Source organism: Patiria miniata, unplaced genomic scaffold (genome assembly GCF_015706575.1).
Source record: "Patiria miniata isolate m_02_andy unplaced genomic scaffold, ASM1570657v1 HiC_scaffold_24, whole genome shotgun sequence".
In the NCBI taxonomy this organism is placed as follows: domain Eukaryota; kingdom Metazoa; phylum Echinodermata; class Asteroidea; order Valvatida; family Asterinidae; genus Patiria; species Patiria miniata.
This window is the reverse complement of record NW_024037063.1, coordinates 19,893,701-19,909,699: the sequence shown is the minus strand read 5'-3', so window position 1 is coordinate 19,909,699 and position 15,999 is coordinate 19,893,701. Positions and strand designations below refer to the sequence as shown.

General features: G+C 42.7%; 1 protein-coding gene across 3 annotated transcripts in view; it reads left to right on the top strand.

Annotated features, from left to right (window-relative positions):
• LOC119731585 (pleckstrin homology domain-containing family G member 5-like) overlaps window positions 1-15,356 on the top strand; it is a 63,465-nt gene extending 48,109 nt beyond the window's left edge. For all 3 annotated transcript variants that reach the window (XM_038204776.1, XM_038204777.1, XM_038204775.1), the window contains 11 exons: window positions 2,101-2,244; window positions 3,445-3,576; window positions 4,233-4,370; window positions 5,915-5,965; window positions 6,239-6,388; window positions 6,882-6,992; window positions 7,786-7,935; window positions 9,589-9,732; window positions 10,774-11,020; window positions 12,129-12,235; window positions 13,887-15,356. In XM_038204776.1, coding sequence (XP_038060704.1) covers window positions 2,101-2,244; window positions 3,445-3,576; window positions 4,233-4,370; window positions 5,915-5,965; window positions 6,239-6,388; window positions 6,882-6,992; window positions 7,786-7,935; window positions 9,589-9,732; window positions 10,774-11,020; window positions 12,129-12,235; window positions 13,887-14,768 — 2,256 coding nt within the window. In that variant the 3' untranslated portion in view covers window positions 14,769-15,356. The remainder of the gene's footprint in view (window positions 1-2,100; window positions 2,245-3,444; window positions 3,577-4,232; window positions 4,371-5,914; window positions 5,966-6,238; window positions 6,389-6,881; window positions 6,993-7,785; window positions 7,936-9,588; window positions 9,733-10,773; window positions 11,021-12,128; window positions 12,236-13,886) is intronic.
• The last annotated feature ends 643 nt before the right edge of the window (window positions 15,357-15,999 follow it).

Genomic DNA, 15,999 nt, shown 5'->3' with positions numbered 1-15,999 from the left:
CCATTGGCTATGCGTTACTTAATTGCTGCACTTGTACTGAAATCGCAGTTTCAAATTGTAAAAAAGGAAACAAGCATGATAAAAATTTAAAACTCATGAATTTGTTAATTACATGTGAAGCAGATGCTGATGTAGAAAGCAAGCAAATATAGTGGGTGATTTTTATAAAATTTTGGTTGGATTGTTTTTTTTTTGGGGGGGGGGCATTGCCCATGCCAAAGTTGCAAAAGAATTGCATTATGCATGCAATTTAAGTTTCCTGTAGTTAGTTAGCAGCTGGATTTTTTTTCAATAAATAAATTCTGTTAAAAAAAGGTTTCTCATAAATATTTTGGGAGAGGAGATTATGAAAGTTTAATTTTGAGAAAAAAGAAAATCACAAAGAAGCTTGGTAGACTGTTTTGCGTGACTTTGGTAGACTTTTGCACAAAAGCCTGACATTTGGTGGATGCGCATATGATGTGCGCGGTTGAAATGTGCTTTATGCATTAAGATGTGCACTTGTTGTTTCTCAGCGTGCGTAGTGGGCAGTGAGGGTTCCAGACCAGTAAATAAACTTCCATTGACCTCAATGATAAATGCTCCCACTTCAGAAATTCGGGAAAAATACTCACAACTCTCCAAGGTGTTCGAGACACACATCAAATTAAAGCTTATTTCATCATCTTTCATTTTCTTTTCAATTTACGGGGGGTCAACTGATGACTTTTAGGAGAAATTTCCATCTGAAGATGATCACCCCTTAAAATAGTCCTGAAGCCCATCGCCATTTTGAAAAACGATGCCTACACTCCATTGCAAAATAGAGCGCTTTTAGGGCCCCAATTTCATCCAAATTGAACGGAACTACAAGCTCACAGTCCTGTGCACGGCTTCCACCCATATTTTTTACAAACCCTCCAGTTCATGGCCCACAGTATGCTCAAATACTGAAGATTTTGAGGGCATGCAAATCGTGATTTGGCCGACGTAAAAAATTTCGGGCCGATTTACTGGTCTGCAACCTGAGTGTGCATCAGTCTATTACTGTACTGGCTCTGTAAGAGCATGAGCACAGAATTCCCTGGAAAGCAGTGCCATGAAATGAAGCCGAGGACCTACATTTAGTGTACATCACTTGTGACTTTAGTCTGGTCCCCTGTCTCTGCATTGTCCTTCGGACTTCAAATATGGGGACAGGTAGCTAGCAGCAAATCCTGAATACATTAGGAGGCTTTCCTCCTAATGTATGCAAATTATATGCAGGACATGCATTAGGTCAGACTCTCGCCTCCTGAATTTAAAATCACATCGGTATTAAATGTTTGCGCGTTTTGCAACCAGCCTATTGTAAAATGGCAACAGGCCACAAATGTGCAGTTTCGGAGGTGATGAGCGCTGAAAGTGTCTCTGGCAAATATGAATAAAGAGAGGGGCTTACAAAGTTCAGTATTTAAAACCTATACAGTTGAAATGCTTGAAAGTTGCCTTCATGGAGACACTGGCGATTTTCCGTACTTCCAAGTATCGTCCATGCACAAAGCTGAATAGTGATTCAAAAATAAACAATCCCTACTGCGTGTGCGCAGAGGCGATCTAATCACTGGCTTTAAAATGGGAGCTACAATCCCAGCCAAAATGGTTGGGACACTTGGAAATAACCTTAGCCTCCAACGGTCACCAACTCCCCCGTTCCCCCGGTCAATGTTGTTCTCTTCAGGGGATGGAGCACACACCACGCAATGAGAGACAACATTGAGTGGGGGCTGGGGGGTTGGGGGCCCAGCGAGATTTGGCCAGGATTGCTCACGGTCCCCATATTTTTAGGGGGGTGGGAAACAGTATTTGTGGTTTGAGCTAATTTGGAAAGCAGCAAGCCCTCAGCATGTTTAGCTAGAAAGACAGACTGCGCTGGCAATTAAACTTCCTCCACGTATTTGAGTTCTTGCATGATAGCTCAGTATTAAACCCACAGAATACAATGGAATTTTTCTTTTGGCAAGTGCATCCCGACTGCATTAATTCCGTAATAACAAATAGCAACGCTGCATGAATGACCACCTGTTTTGGTCGTTGGCAGCTATTCATTTGCTTCTTTGTTTGTTGTGTTTATGCCTGTAGCAATCCACACAGACTCTTGAGAGAAAGAAGGATCTTACTAAACTCCTGGGAATTAATCAACCCGATCCTATTCCAAACTCTAAGGGAAACCGTCGGACGTCCGTCGCAACTGGTCAGCCCGTCACCATCAAAGACCCAGCCAAGGTATATGGTAGCAGACCAGTAAATAAACTTCTATAGACCCCAATGGTAAATGCTCCCACTTCAGAAATTCGGGAAAAATACTCACAACTCTCCAAGGTGTTCGAGACACACATCAAATTAAAGCTTATTTCATCATCTTTCATTTTCTTTTCAATTTTCGGGGGGGTCAACTGATGACTTTTAGGAGAAATTTCCATCTGAAAATGATCACCCCTGAAAATAGTCCTGAAGCCCATCGCCATTTTGAAAAACGATGCCTACACTCCATTGCAAAATAGAGCGCTTTTAGGGTCGAAATTACATCCAAATTACACAGAACTGCAAGCTCCCAGTCCCGTGCACGGCTTCCACCCATATTTTTTACAAACCCTCAAGTTCATGGCCCACAGCATGCTCAAATACTGAAGATTTTGAGGGCATGCAAATCGTGATTTGGCCGGCGTAGGCAATTTCGGACCGATTTACTGGTCTGCACCCATATGCCTCCTGCCCTGCCTCGGGGGTAATAGTTCCAGAGGTTATAGTGCAAGGGGTTATAGTTCAAGGGGTAATAGTTCTAGGGGTAATTGCTCAAGGTGTTATAGTTCAAGGGTTATAGTTCAAGAGGTTATAATTCAAGGGGTAATAGTTCTAGGGGTTATAGTTCAAGGATTATAGTTCAAGGGGTAATAAGATCAATGGGTAATAGTTCTAGGTATAATATTTTAAGGGGTAATAGATCATGGGGTAATATTTCAAGGGGTAATGGATCAAGGGGTAACACAATGTAGTTCTAGGTTTAATAGTTATAGTGGTAATATTGTAAGGGTAATAGTTCAATGGTAATAGTTTAAGGGGTAATATATCAAAGGGTAATAGTTCTAGGGTTAGTATTTTCAAGGGGTAATAATTCTAGGGGTATAGAGTTCTTGGGGTAATAGCTCAAGGGGTAATAAGTTGAGGGGCAATAGTTCTAGAGGATATCATTCTAGGGGTTATAGTTCAAGGGGTAATAGTTCAAGGGGTACTAGTTCTAGATGTAATAGCTCTATGGGTAATAGTTCACTTGCAACCATGCATACAAAGGTCTTGCGATGGTTAATGTTGTTCACAAAATTGACACGGAAATAAAAGGACTGGCCTGTAAGACTATCACATACCCATCTTTGTACTGTTTCTTGCCTTTTCACATCCTTTGCTACCTCTTTCTTTCCTGTTCAGGAGAAGGTGGACCCTAAGTTCCTCAAGTTGAAGCAGACTCTGGATGACTTTATGATCAACGGTCTGCCCGACTTCCCAGCACTCCTGACCTTTACTACAAAGAGAGAAGACGATGAAGAATGTTTCCAATTTGTGAGTCGCAAATTGATTCCGTCAGTTCCAGTAATTCTGACAAGCACACATTTTTGTGCCTACAAAGTATACATGTGGTCTATGGTGTTTTGTACACCTGGGGTCTACGGTGTTTTGTGCACATGTGATCCACTGTACATGAACAGTGGGGTTGGCTTGGGGGGAGGGCTAACAATTTTTTGTTTCAATTTTTTTTAGAAGTTTGAATTTTTTCAAAAAATATTTCCCCAAAATGTTTGGCCTCAGAAAAATATATAAACCGTTATGTTTTTTTATTTGTTTTAAATGTTTTTTTGGGGGGAGGGGAACCGACTATTTTGACGTTGGTAGCACCATTTACAGCACTATTATACTACTCGAAAATAGGCCACATGCATTTCACCACGGTCAGTCAAATCGTGGGACCAAAAAAAAATCCCCCCCCCCAAATAAAATAAATTGACAACCTCTTGGAGGGGCCCCCCCTTGGGTTGACATTTGGGGGCTAGGCAACGATAACATCAGTACCCCTGGCCTCCCACCAAAATGTTGCCCCTGGCCGTAACAGATGATCTCTTTGTGTTTAATTTGCACAATCTTAAGAAAGCGCACATGGCTTCCCTTGAGAAAGGAAACAAGAGTGAGTGTGGATAATGCAATGTTGACCTTTGTTTTAGGAGGAATCTTGGAGGGCGATGGGAGACGAAGAGACGGTCAGCCAGTTGACCAAGAAGCAGACGGACCAACAAGAAGCCATCTGGGAAATCATTAAAACCGAAGTGGGCTACATCAAAAACATCCGCATCATGGTGGATGTAAGTACATGGCGATGGTAGACCAACAGGAGAGGGTTGGGGGGGGGGGGGTTAAACTCCCCATCTAGGGCTGCGAAATAAAGGAAAATAAGAGGGAAAACAATACCCGGTGCCTGTCAGTAGCTTAACCAGGGGGCGAGATGCAGAGTGGCAGGTAGGATTGAGATTTTAAAAAACAAAATCGGGACGCTGATAGAAGCAAATCAGGATGGTAAAAATGGGTAACGGGACGAATATTCAGTTGTGCAACTCAATATTATCTAGTGATTGCCCTTTTTTCACGAGGGCCATTTTTCACAAGCGCCCTTTATTGACAAGTAACTTTGTTTATGTCCCGCGAATATGTTGTGCCGCGTTCGGTGTGCCACCTATTGTCTGAAAGTTTCAGCGCCCCCATGGGAGGAAGGTGTTCAGCCCTTGGCACCCCTCCCCCGACCTTTTGATTTTACGGAGGCTGGATGTCCGGTGAAAAAACACCTGTCTACCTTTCAGCACAGATGCCGAGTGCCCTTGCCTCGCCACTGCAATGGGCAAACAAAACCCTGGTTATGCACCTGACGCCTGTTAAACCCACCTCATGACGGCTAAGCCCACCTCTTGAACAATGCCTGGAGCCCCTCCTACACTGAGCTTCTGCCAGGAAAAACCCAGATTGTTTCTCTTAGGTTTAGCTTTTTGTTATGAGGGGTCGCACTTGTTTCATGCTTGTCTCGTTAACCCTACATGTTCCCAGGCTTTCAAGCAGACCCAGGTGAAAAAGTAGGAGCACAGTAGGATCAAAAGTTTCAACAACAAAAAACAGGACAAAGGTTGGGCTTTGGAGGACAAAATCAGGACAAAAGTCGGACTTTTGCGGGCTTTCAGGAGTAGTTTTTGTTGATACCCACCCATGTCCAGAGCATCATAAGCCTCATTTGGCATGTTCTGTACTCACAACACTTGTGCTTCATCCTCAACTAAGCTCTTGGAAGTACAGTTGCAGTACTCCTGCGCCCAAGCCCTTCATTGTGGGGTGCTGTGGTCCAATGGTTACGGTGTTTGACTCGTGTGCCGTGGTACATGGGTTCGAGTCCTGACCGTGGGAACATGGTGCTTGTGCTCTTGAGCAAGGCACTTTACCATTATTGCTTCGTCCTTCGGATGGGACGTAAAGCCGTAGGTCCCGTGTGTTGTGTAATATGCACGTTAAAGAACCCAGTAACACTTATCTTTAAGAGAAGGGGTTTGCCCCGGTGTTTCTGGCAGTGGCTGCAATATGCGCCGCAGCACCTTGTAAACCCTTATAAGGTGCTACATAATGGGTCTCATATTTCTCATAAACTTTATTTACCTTTCTTTAATAATAGACATATCTCCAGCGCCTTGAGTACCTAATAGTTGGTAGATACGTGCGCTATATAAGACTCCGATATTATTATTTTTATTATTATTATTATTATTATTTACATATGATAGAGTGTAACACTGTTATGCTGCTGGTTTAATGCTGCTGGTTTTATTCCATTGTCTAAGAACTGACAGATTAATGCTTTGTCTTGTTGCAGTTTTATCTGTGCACTCTGATTAACCTCCAAGCGTCTGCCATGCTGAATCAGGTAAGTCTACTCTATGCTTATTTTTTAACTCTTTGTTCAGTTAAAAAACAAGAAAAGACTAGATATGAGAATTAACAAAAAATCAAAGTATGAAGCAGAGTAGAGAAGTTTTGAGGATCCAGGGAGGTTCCTACCGCATAGAGAGTGTGAATTAATCCTCAGATAATGCCGGATCAAGGTAATCCCAATGTGATCCCTAGCTATCAGCCTTCTCAAGGAGACATCTGAAATTGCGCAAATTACCGATTTTCCCTTTGACCTTGATGTGATCAGATCGAGACTGAGAAGATCTTCAGCAACATCTCTGCCATCGAGAAGCTCCACACCAGATTCTGGAAGGAGAAGCTGTCCAATGTCGTCACGAAGGCACGGGCGGAGAAGAGGATACCATCTGCCACTGACTTGGCAGAGGCCTTCGAAGGGGTAGGCATGGAATTTTCTCAAAACAAGGAGGGAAAAAGGGCGGTACAGCTTTGTCTCTGAAAATCCGGTCAGGACCTCTGAGCCTGAGATTTTCAGCTCCATGCACCATTTTCAGCTCCAAACTACCTCTCAACAGAGCTGCTACCAATTAACGAAACCTATTTTCCAGACAGCAAAGACGGCAGGTAGCCATACCCAGTTCAACCTGTAGCTGTGGCTACTGCTCCGATTCTTTTTAGGACATTAACAATTAGAGTCAAATCCAAAATCTATTCAGTCAGACTGCTCCCAATCAGTCAGGGATTATTGAAGCCTGAAGGTCTGGGCTTCTCCCAAGTTTGGCTGGACTTCTCAAAGACCAAGCCACTCCCGTCCCTCTCTCTTTCCCTTCCTCTTTCACCATGAAATGTTAAAGCAAGTGCTTCCCACTTGGATAGAAAGCATTTTCAGTTGATCTTTGATGTAAATCCTGGTACGGATCAATTTTATCCAGTTTGCAGATCTCTTTGCGCCGTACATCAAGTTCTGCACTGACGAGCACGAGTGCATGAAGTATCTGAGGGAACGGACCAAAGACAACGAGATGCTCCGGTTCTTCATTGAGGTAAGGTAGTTAGGCAGGTTGGTGTGATACTATTAGGGCCTCATCTCAAAAAGTATTCCTGACAAGTTGTGGACAAGTTTATCCGCAAGAGGCTGATTGTAGGGTATTTAGTTTCAGGGTTCTGAAGTTTTCCAGAATGTTCCCGCAATGAAGTTATCAGCACTGTTTACAACTTCCTTCAGGATGATTTGCAAGACTGCAGCTCTCAGTATCAGTCTTGTTAAAGTAGAAAGCTATATCCTTTGAGTGATCCCCATGTTCTATTTTCCAGGTTTTCAGCATTGCTAATGTTGCTAGCATCATGACTTTAAAATTATTATTATTATTTATTTGACCAAATTACAAAACACAACAAGCAATCCACAAAACTAAACAAAACTAAACAAAAACAACCAATCCAAGCTGGCCAGGATTGACAAAAGTATAATAAAACACGGTAACTCGAAAGCCTGTCAATCCTAAATTGAATGGTAACAAGAATACATTAAAACATAGATACAAAGTTGAATGAAAAATAAGACCGCATTAAAATAAAACTTTAAACAGATAATTAGATTAAAAAGATTAACAGGAGGCAAGATCCCTGGCTACATGGTATATATTGGTTTATGGCTTCTGACTAGCACCCCTTCAACAAATACATTAACAAATTGGGGAGCTGCCAACATAGGGCTGGATCTATCCAGCTCAGTTGGTAGAGCATCAGAACAGCAATCCGGAGGTTACAGGTTCAAACCCCGCTCCAGTCAATTTCTTTGTTTCTTGAACCATCCTTTTTTGTTGATCCTCACAGTGGGCCGAGAGACACCCGAACAGTCAACGACGCAAGCTGCAAGATCTCCTGGTCTACCCAATGCAGCGCATCACCAAGTACCCTCTCCTCCTGATAGCTGTTGAGAAGAAGACCCTCGAAGAAGGTGAAAATGCAGTGGTCTCCACTAGGGTAAGTCGCATAGAGAGTCTGTCTACGTACGTCCTGGAACAGTCTTCATGAATGCCAATCCACTTGTGGCTTGGAAAAGTCAATAATGAATGCAGCCTGACAGCTTTTAGCTCTGCTTTTTATCCCCCTGGCTTTCAAGCCAGACAGGGGGATATTGCGATCGCGTATTCCTTCTGTGTGTCAGTGTGAGTTTGTTTCTGCATTCAATAGGGGACGTTGAGCAATAGAGGACAATAGGGTCCCCAATTCCCGAATGTCCCCAATTTAGAATCGTGTACAAAACATCAAGAGGTCTTCCTAAAAAGTTAAAGTACAAACAAAAGGGGGACAATAGGGGGTCTCCGATTGCAGGCACATACACACTTGTGTGCGTTTGTTTATGGTGTAAATCGAGGACACACACGTGCAGCATCATCGATGAATCGAGGACAGAAACCGAATCGAGGGCTCCTTGGTTGGAAAACGTGAACAAAACCAATGAGAGCCGTTGCGAAAAAGGTTTAAGTACAAACAAAAGAAAATCCTCGATTTACACCATAAACAAACGTGCTAGGGTGTGTGTTCCATTTCACTGTAAAGTTCAGTCATCAATCTCAACCAAACTTAAAAGGTGGTCAGGGGAGAGAAGGCTGATGGCAAAAAAAATCCTTTCCAATATGGATATTTACGAGGTCTCTGGAGAGATACTAATGACTCTAACATATGTTAGTCCGGTATCTCACCCAAACTCTCCATTCAACCTAAACTCCCCATTCAACTGAGAAGTGGTACCTGCCGGGTGGACAATCAAGGCCGTCACTGAAAATCGCCCTTACTAACTGCCTGTACATGTATACAAACTGCCAGGATACCAGGGGGGATCGCGCAAGTTTTACTTGCAGTATTTTTTATAGTCTGGCAGGTCGGAGACCGGTGCTTGATTGTCCTCCGGATATTTAATACAGGGTCAAACTATTTGTATTGGCTTGCATGTCAGTAGCCTTGGTCACGGCATTCGATGACGGAGTTCGATGATTGATGTTTGGCTGCGAACAATGCGCCCATGTCACACGTACCGTGAGCGTGAACAGCGACCTCGCGTGTCTAGGCTACACAATGCAAATCAGGTGGGGCTAACTGAATGCCTTGGAACAACCATATCGATTGCCTGTCTTTTTCAGGCAATTTTGGTTATTTTGTCGCTGGATTTATATCGAGTTATATCTGGTCTGCGGACTCCAAACTTTTTGGAGAATGTAGCCACACTATCCAGCTCTATGTCCATGTAAAGTATTTGTCTGCATGACTAAACACTGAATAATAATCTCATCTTTATTCGCATACGGTGTCGTCACTGGAAATCCAGTGACAAAATGAAGAAAAACATACGCCAAGGCTCACGGATGTTCCAAGGCATTCGCTCAGCACCACCAGTGTAGCCTAGCTGTGTAAGGTCGCTGTTTTGTGCTTCATACAGTACGTACGTGTGACTGCATAGCGTGTGGCTATGTGTATGTTAGCGGCCGACCATCGATAATCGGACACTACCGGTATTCGCCTTGACCAAGGCTAGTATGTCAGACAAGGAACAATTGACAATATTAGGGCAATGCCTGTATATGATTCATGAAGTGAGGTCTCCACTGTAGCTGATTTCATTTTTTTTCCCTGCAGATATCGGAGGTGAAGGAGTTTGTGATGCGGGTGAACCATGAGCTAAGACAGGAGCAGGAGAGGCAGACGATGGAAGACACTATCGATCATATAGAATCCTTCGAAGCCGTCAGTGTGCCAAGTGGATGCGAGGAGTTGGCAAAGGTAAGGAACCTCGCTGTCCCTGAGCAAGAATCTTACTGCAATACAAACATTTTGCGGTGCAGAAAGTAGCTGTAAGAAGCTGATGAAAGTAAGGAACTATAGGGATCGTGTTCTTGGGCAAGAATCTTACTCCAATACAAACATTTCGCGGTGCAGACAGTAACTGTGAGAAGCTGGTGAAAGTAAGGAACTCTAGGGATTGTGTTCTTGGGCAAGAATCTTACTGCAATACAAATATTTCGCGGAGCAGACAGTAGCTTTGAGAAGCTGATGAAAGTAAAGAACTCTAGGGATTGTGTTCTTGGGCAAGAATCTTACATCAATACAAACATTTCACGGTGCAGAAAGTAACTGTGAGAAGCTGGTGAAAGTAAGGAACTATAGGGATTGTGTTCTTGGGCAAGAATCTTACTGCAATACAAACATTTCTTGGTGCAGACAGTAACTGTGAGAAGCTGGTGAAAGTAAGGAACTCTAGGGATTGTGTTCTTGGGCAAGAATCTTACTGCAATACAAATATTTCGTGGAGCAGACAGTAGCTTTGAGAAGCTGATGAAAGTAAAGAACTCTAGGGATTGTGTTCTTGGGCAAGAATCTTACATCAATACAAACATTTCACGGTGCAGAAAGTAACTGTGAGAAGCTGGTGAAAGTAAGGAACTATAGGGATTGTGTTCTTGGGCAAGAATCTTACTGCAATACAAACATTTCACGGTGCAGAAAGTAACTGTGAGAAGCTGATGAAAGTAGGGAACTATAGGGATTGTGTTCTTGGGCAAGAATCTTACTCCAATACAAACATTTCGCGGAGCAAATAGTAGCGGTGAGAAGCTGATGAAAGTAAGGAACTCGAGGGATTGTGTTCTTGGGCAATTCACAGTGCCAAAGCGGCGTCGAGAAGCTAAGGTGACAATTCTTCAAACTGTTGTCCTTCAGCAACAATCTAACTGCAAGGTGAACATTACTCAATGCAGAAAGTAGTGCAAGAAGCTACTGTAACACTAACCTACACCACTCCCTTTTTTTCCCCTGGCAACGTAGCTTGTAGACGAGCATGCGACCCTCGACCTACTTGGCAGTATGCCAAATGCCCCGCCCGCCCAAGCCCGCTGGCTTCACATGAAGGGGGCCTTCAAAATGCGCGACGCCGACAACCGATTCGATGCCTACGGGTTTCTCTTCACGGACATGTTTGTCCTGGCCAAGCCCAAGAAGGGGGAGAATTACAAGATCATCAAACCGCCGATGCGCGTGGACATGATCCGAACGCAGGAGCTCAAGGACGGAAGTGAGTAAACGGCTGCGGTCTCTTATATGCTAATTTTGACCTCTGTTGACCTCATGATTTGCATGCCATTTGCCGAATTTGCATGTGACCCGAACTGGTTTGAAACCTCACTTTACCAAACACTAACACTAACAATGACCAACTTGACTTAAAAAAAAAAAAATGAATAGGTAACCGTACAGTATATCATTTGTCATTTGTGCATTTGTGATGCGATCAAGCTAAATGAGTCGTTTGTCGACCTTGGTCAATTTATTTTTTACAGATTTGAAAAGAACACAATCTCAGCATTACTGCTGTGAAAACTGCATGCTGGTACCATCTTTAATTCAAAAATTATGGAAGTCGGAACACCAAGAGATGTGATGAAGTGGCCTTATTTTGGCATGAATCTCCAAATGAAACTTCCCGACAAACGACTCATTTTAGCTTGATCGTGTCACATTTGTTTCATTTGAAGCAACCAAAGTGCTCAAAATCTAAAGGGTGTTGAACAACTAACCTGATGAAGTTTTAGCTCAGTGAATGCTGTATATTCCGATAAAACAATATTCTAGGATCTCAATTTCAATTGAAAAGTTGCGGAGTCATGTTTTGACTGTGCCTAAAATCAGCGTCCGGGACACGTTCTCATTCAGCCGATTGCAGCTACGCGATGTCACGCACTGAACCGACAAATTAAAGCAACTGCGCGTGCATGTGCATCCTTTCGACGCTTTCACGCACCCATTCACGCCGAATTAAAAACAAACTACCAACAAAAATTTCAAAAAATGCATCTTAAGACGCATCTTTGGAAATGACCTTCTTTTACTGTTTTCTTCAAAATGACAGCTTGCCAGAAAGAATAATTTCACAGGGAGTTTAGTGCCATTACTATCTTTAAACCAAGTATGCTTTTCAACAATAATTACGTCAGTCACTTTTTGGATAGCTGCAAATGATATATTCTACTTTTCAAAAACAAGAGTCTTTAAGAAATATTTGTGGAGTTGTAATGAGAATTAAAGGGCAATGTTATCTGTAAGAACATCCAATTGCTCTCCAAGTTGTCTGAATTGTTTTTCTCTTTTTTTGCCATCAAAATGTTTGCTTCTATTTGTTCAAGGTGGTTTTGCCCTGGTGCATGTGGATGAGTATAACTGTGCAGTGTACGGCTGCGTTCTGTCTGCGGCAAACACCCAGGAATGGTTGCATAAAATGGAAACAGCACGGGTAAGTTATGACAACATAGCTACAGTAACAGGCTTTCAAGAGTTCCCAGTGTTGTTGACTCGAGTCGCTGACTCAAACTCGAGTCGCTATTTTTTTAACTTGCGACTTGACTTGACCTGAAAAAATATGACTTGTGACTTGACTTGACTCGACTCGAATAAATTTGACTTGTTGACATTAAAGGGAATGTACATCATTGGCTTTTGCTGTAATTTTCAGAAATTAACTATTTGAGAGGTTAGTATAATAGATCAAATATTGTTACACTGACATGTTTGAAGTTTTGTGTTCGAAAAGGTTGGAAAAACCCCAAAAAACAAAAACGTTCAAGTAGTCTGGTTCCCTGACTCCACAAAAGATAAAATGGATCAATTTATAGATGATGGAAAATTGTAAGGCAAGGGAACCAGTCTAGCTGGCCTGCACCCGTTCATGAACATACAACCAATAGCAAACAAAATTTGGACTGAAAAAATGGTAAATTTGGAGCAGTAGTTGAAAAATAGTTAGGTTTTTCCAACGCTGGTCGGCCGACCACCGTTGGAAATGTTTACAAAAATACCATTTTCTTGAAAATGACTTCACACCAGGTGCCATAATTTTACAAGATGCTTGAGACTGTCTTTTACCAACATCCTAGTAAGGTATTACGTAAAAACTTGGTAGTTTTATTTTTCAATGTTTGCAAATGTTGTATATTCCCTTTAACACGTTTCTTAAAGTTACAAAAAAACCACAAACCTCTGGGCGTTCGTGCGCACTAGCATAATCCATTCAAAAGAATGCAGATAAACATAGCGAATTAGCAACCAGCACGCGATAGCTGGGCATCCTGAGCCTGCCACACGCCTGTTTCCCCAATCCGCCACAAAGCAAAAAGAATTCACATCATGCGTTAAACAAAAACGTTCGGAAGGACATTTTGTCAGACGTCCTTCAAACATTCAACATGATGGAACAAGTTTGAAAATATTATATCGAAATGCGTTTTTAGACTCTTTAGATACGAATAAGGTGTTTGAGAGAGGATGTTTGAAAAGTATGAAATTTTAAAAAAATCTCCTTACATGATTTACGCTTTGAAAAACCCCATTCCCATCTCTACTCTGGCGTCGATCACATAAACTGGTCCCATACGTAGTATGTGCATCTAATATTTAAAAAAAAAAGACTTGAGACTTGACTTGAAAAAAAATTGACTTGGGACTTGACTTGACTTGTGAAAATTGACTCGAGACTTGACTTGATTTGTGAAAATTGACTTGGGACTTGACTTGTTTTGTGAAAATTGACTTGAGACTTGACTTGACTTGCTAAAACTTGACTTGGGACTTGACTTGACTTGAAAAAAAAATTGACTTGGGACTTGACTTGACTTGAAAAAAAAATTGACTTGGGACTTGACTTGACTTGTGAAAATTGACTCGAGACTTGACTTGACTTGGGAAAAAAATTGACTTGAGACTTGACTTGCCTTGCTAAAACTTGACTTGGGACTTGACTTGACTTGGAAAAAAATGACTTGGTTACAACTCTTGAGTATTCCTACTTTTTCCTGTGTTGAATTGTGATTAGACCTTTTGAGTTTGAAAGCATGACTCTACCCCCCCAAAAAATGTGTGACTGGAATATTTGTTTTCCTTCTTGACAGGAGCTCTATGAGAACATGTGCAGCTTCGAACTCAACTACCACAATAGAAAGGAGGTGGATGATGGTTCTGGTGAGCCTCCAACGTCCCCGGAGGCCATGGTCTTCTCCATGCAGAACACAGCCTTCCCACTCATAGTCGACAATAACTCCCCCTACTCCAGCCCTCTCAACTCGCCTAGGCTAAAAGACCGCCGTATGCTGTCGCCCCTGAGCATGTCAATACAAGGGGGATCCCAGAGCTCGCTGAACACAGCAGGAGGGGTTTCCCCAGTACCCGAAGAAGACACGGAGGAAGGGGAAGAGGGTAAAGATGATGCCTCGAGTGAGGTGCATCAGGTATCTAGCCCAGGCGCCGCTGAAGTAGGTATTGACGGTGGCTCGCCTGCAGACAAACTCAACTCTCTGAGTGACCAAGGCAGAAGCACCTTCCCTCCTTCCAAACGCCAGTCTCAGAATGGGGACAAAGTGCAGAATTCGGTTCCCACGGTAGCATCAGGTGAAACCAACGGAGGTTCACCAACCAAGACGCAGACAAAGAGCAACCAACGGAGACCAGCTAACCTGACGTTACCTCCAACTCACCCTCAGCCCACTTCTCCAGTGTCGCCCAATAACACCACCATCATGGCCTTCGAATCAGACGATGATGAGCCATCGGAACCAATGTGCCCTATGCCACTTTCAGTTGCTCCCAGTTCACCCCGAAAGATCTCCCTACAGCAACCCCCCATGTATCCTGTCAATAAATCACCGAATAGAACCAGACGGAAAACCACGACCGCACTCGGGAACAATAAGAAACAGAACGGAGAAGAGACCAAATCCAAGGGCAAATTTAGCAAACTGCTTAATAAAAAGAAGTCTGCTCCCAGTAAGATATAAGCAGAACAACAAGGGGTCAAAAACTGCAAATTAATAAAAAAAAAAAAATAGTCCACTGGTTCTGTCAGAAATTTTCAAACTGAAAAACAAAGACCCAAAACTCAACGCCATCCATTTCGTTTTCAGGAACCAGATGTGAGGCACGTCTACTTTTGATGTATGCAGCTTTTTGTCATGGGTATTGTTAAGTATTGTTTCTTTATGATAAGGGAATGTCTCAAAAGTTGGAACGCTTTGAACGTTCCAACAGGGAACAAACGTGTGTTTCCGCGTGGCAATGTTGGACTATGCGCATGCACGCTTATTCGGGAATAGCCTTTCGTCAACGCGTGTCTACCCGGATTCTGGCACAAAAAAAGACCACCTTCACCATCCCGTTGAGCTAATCTTTATTCATTTCTAATAAATATGAATCATGCATATATGCGGATATATGAACCAATAGCCACAAACAAGCCATTTTTTGACGGTGATGCCACGCTCCCGCGCGCGCCGCACTATCTTGGAAACAAGACGCGCAGGCATTTTAGTCAGTATTTACAACATGTAATGCTTTATGCATAACAATTTCTCTACCAAATCGGTAGATAAATGTGAAGAAAAATAAAAGCATTCTCGACGCGATAGTAAAGGCCCTCGTGGCTTCGCCCCTCGCGCTGGCCTTGTTTCATGCAAGCATCCGGGGCCTGGCACCGGCCAAACGTCCGTGTATATATAGCCACGCGGGCCTTGACTAAAGGCCAATTCGGGAACGGCCTGTTCCAGTTGGGACCACGCTGGGAACAGAGTGCATCCCCGATGGTGTTCCTATAAGGAACATTCCATACGGAACGGGAACGTTCCGACTTTTAGGGCCTTTCCGTTATAGAAGGAATGTTATTTGTTTTCTAAACACACACTGCTGGACAGTGAAAGTTTCACTCAGATTGATAGAAACGTGATGGCTGGTCCAGCAACTTGATTCCTTTGGAAAAGATACCGCAATTTGTTTTTAAGCATTAGTACAATGTAAATGTACATGTATACTTTGTAGGTAAGCTAACAGCTAGTAAATATAAACTCTAAGTTATTGGTGACTGTTTCACATTAAGTATTAAGGAAAAAAATAGCGGAAGATGACGCTTTAGTCCATGTGTGGAAGCATATCTCCTTGAAATTTGAGGATTATCAATACAATTTGGCAAGTTCTTTGCGCCATAAGTCGTGCAAGATTTGCTCAAAAGACGCTGTT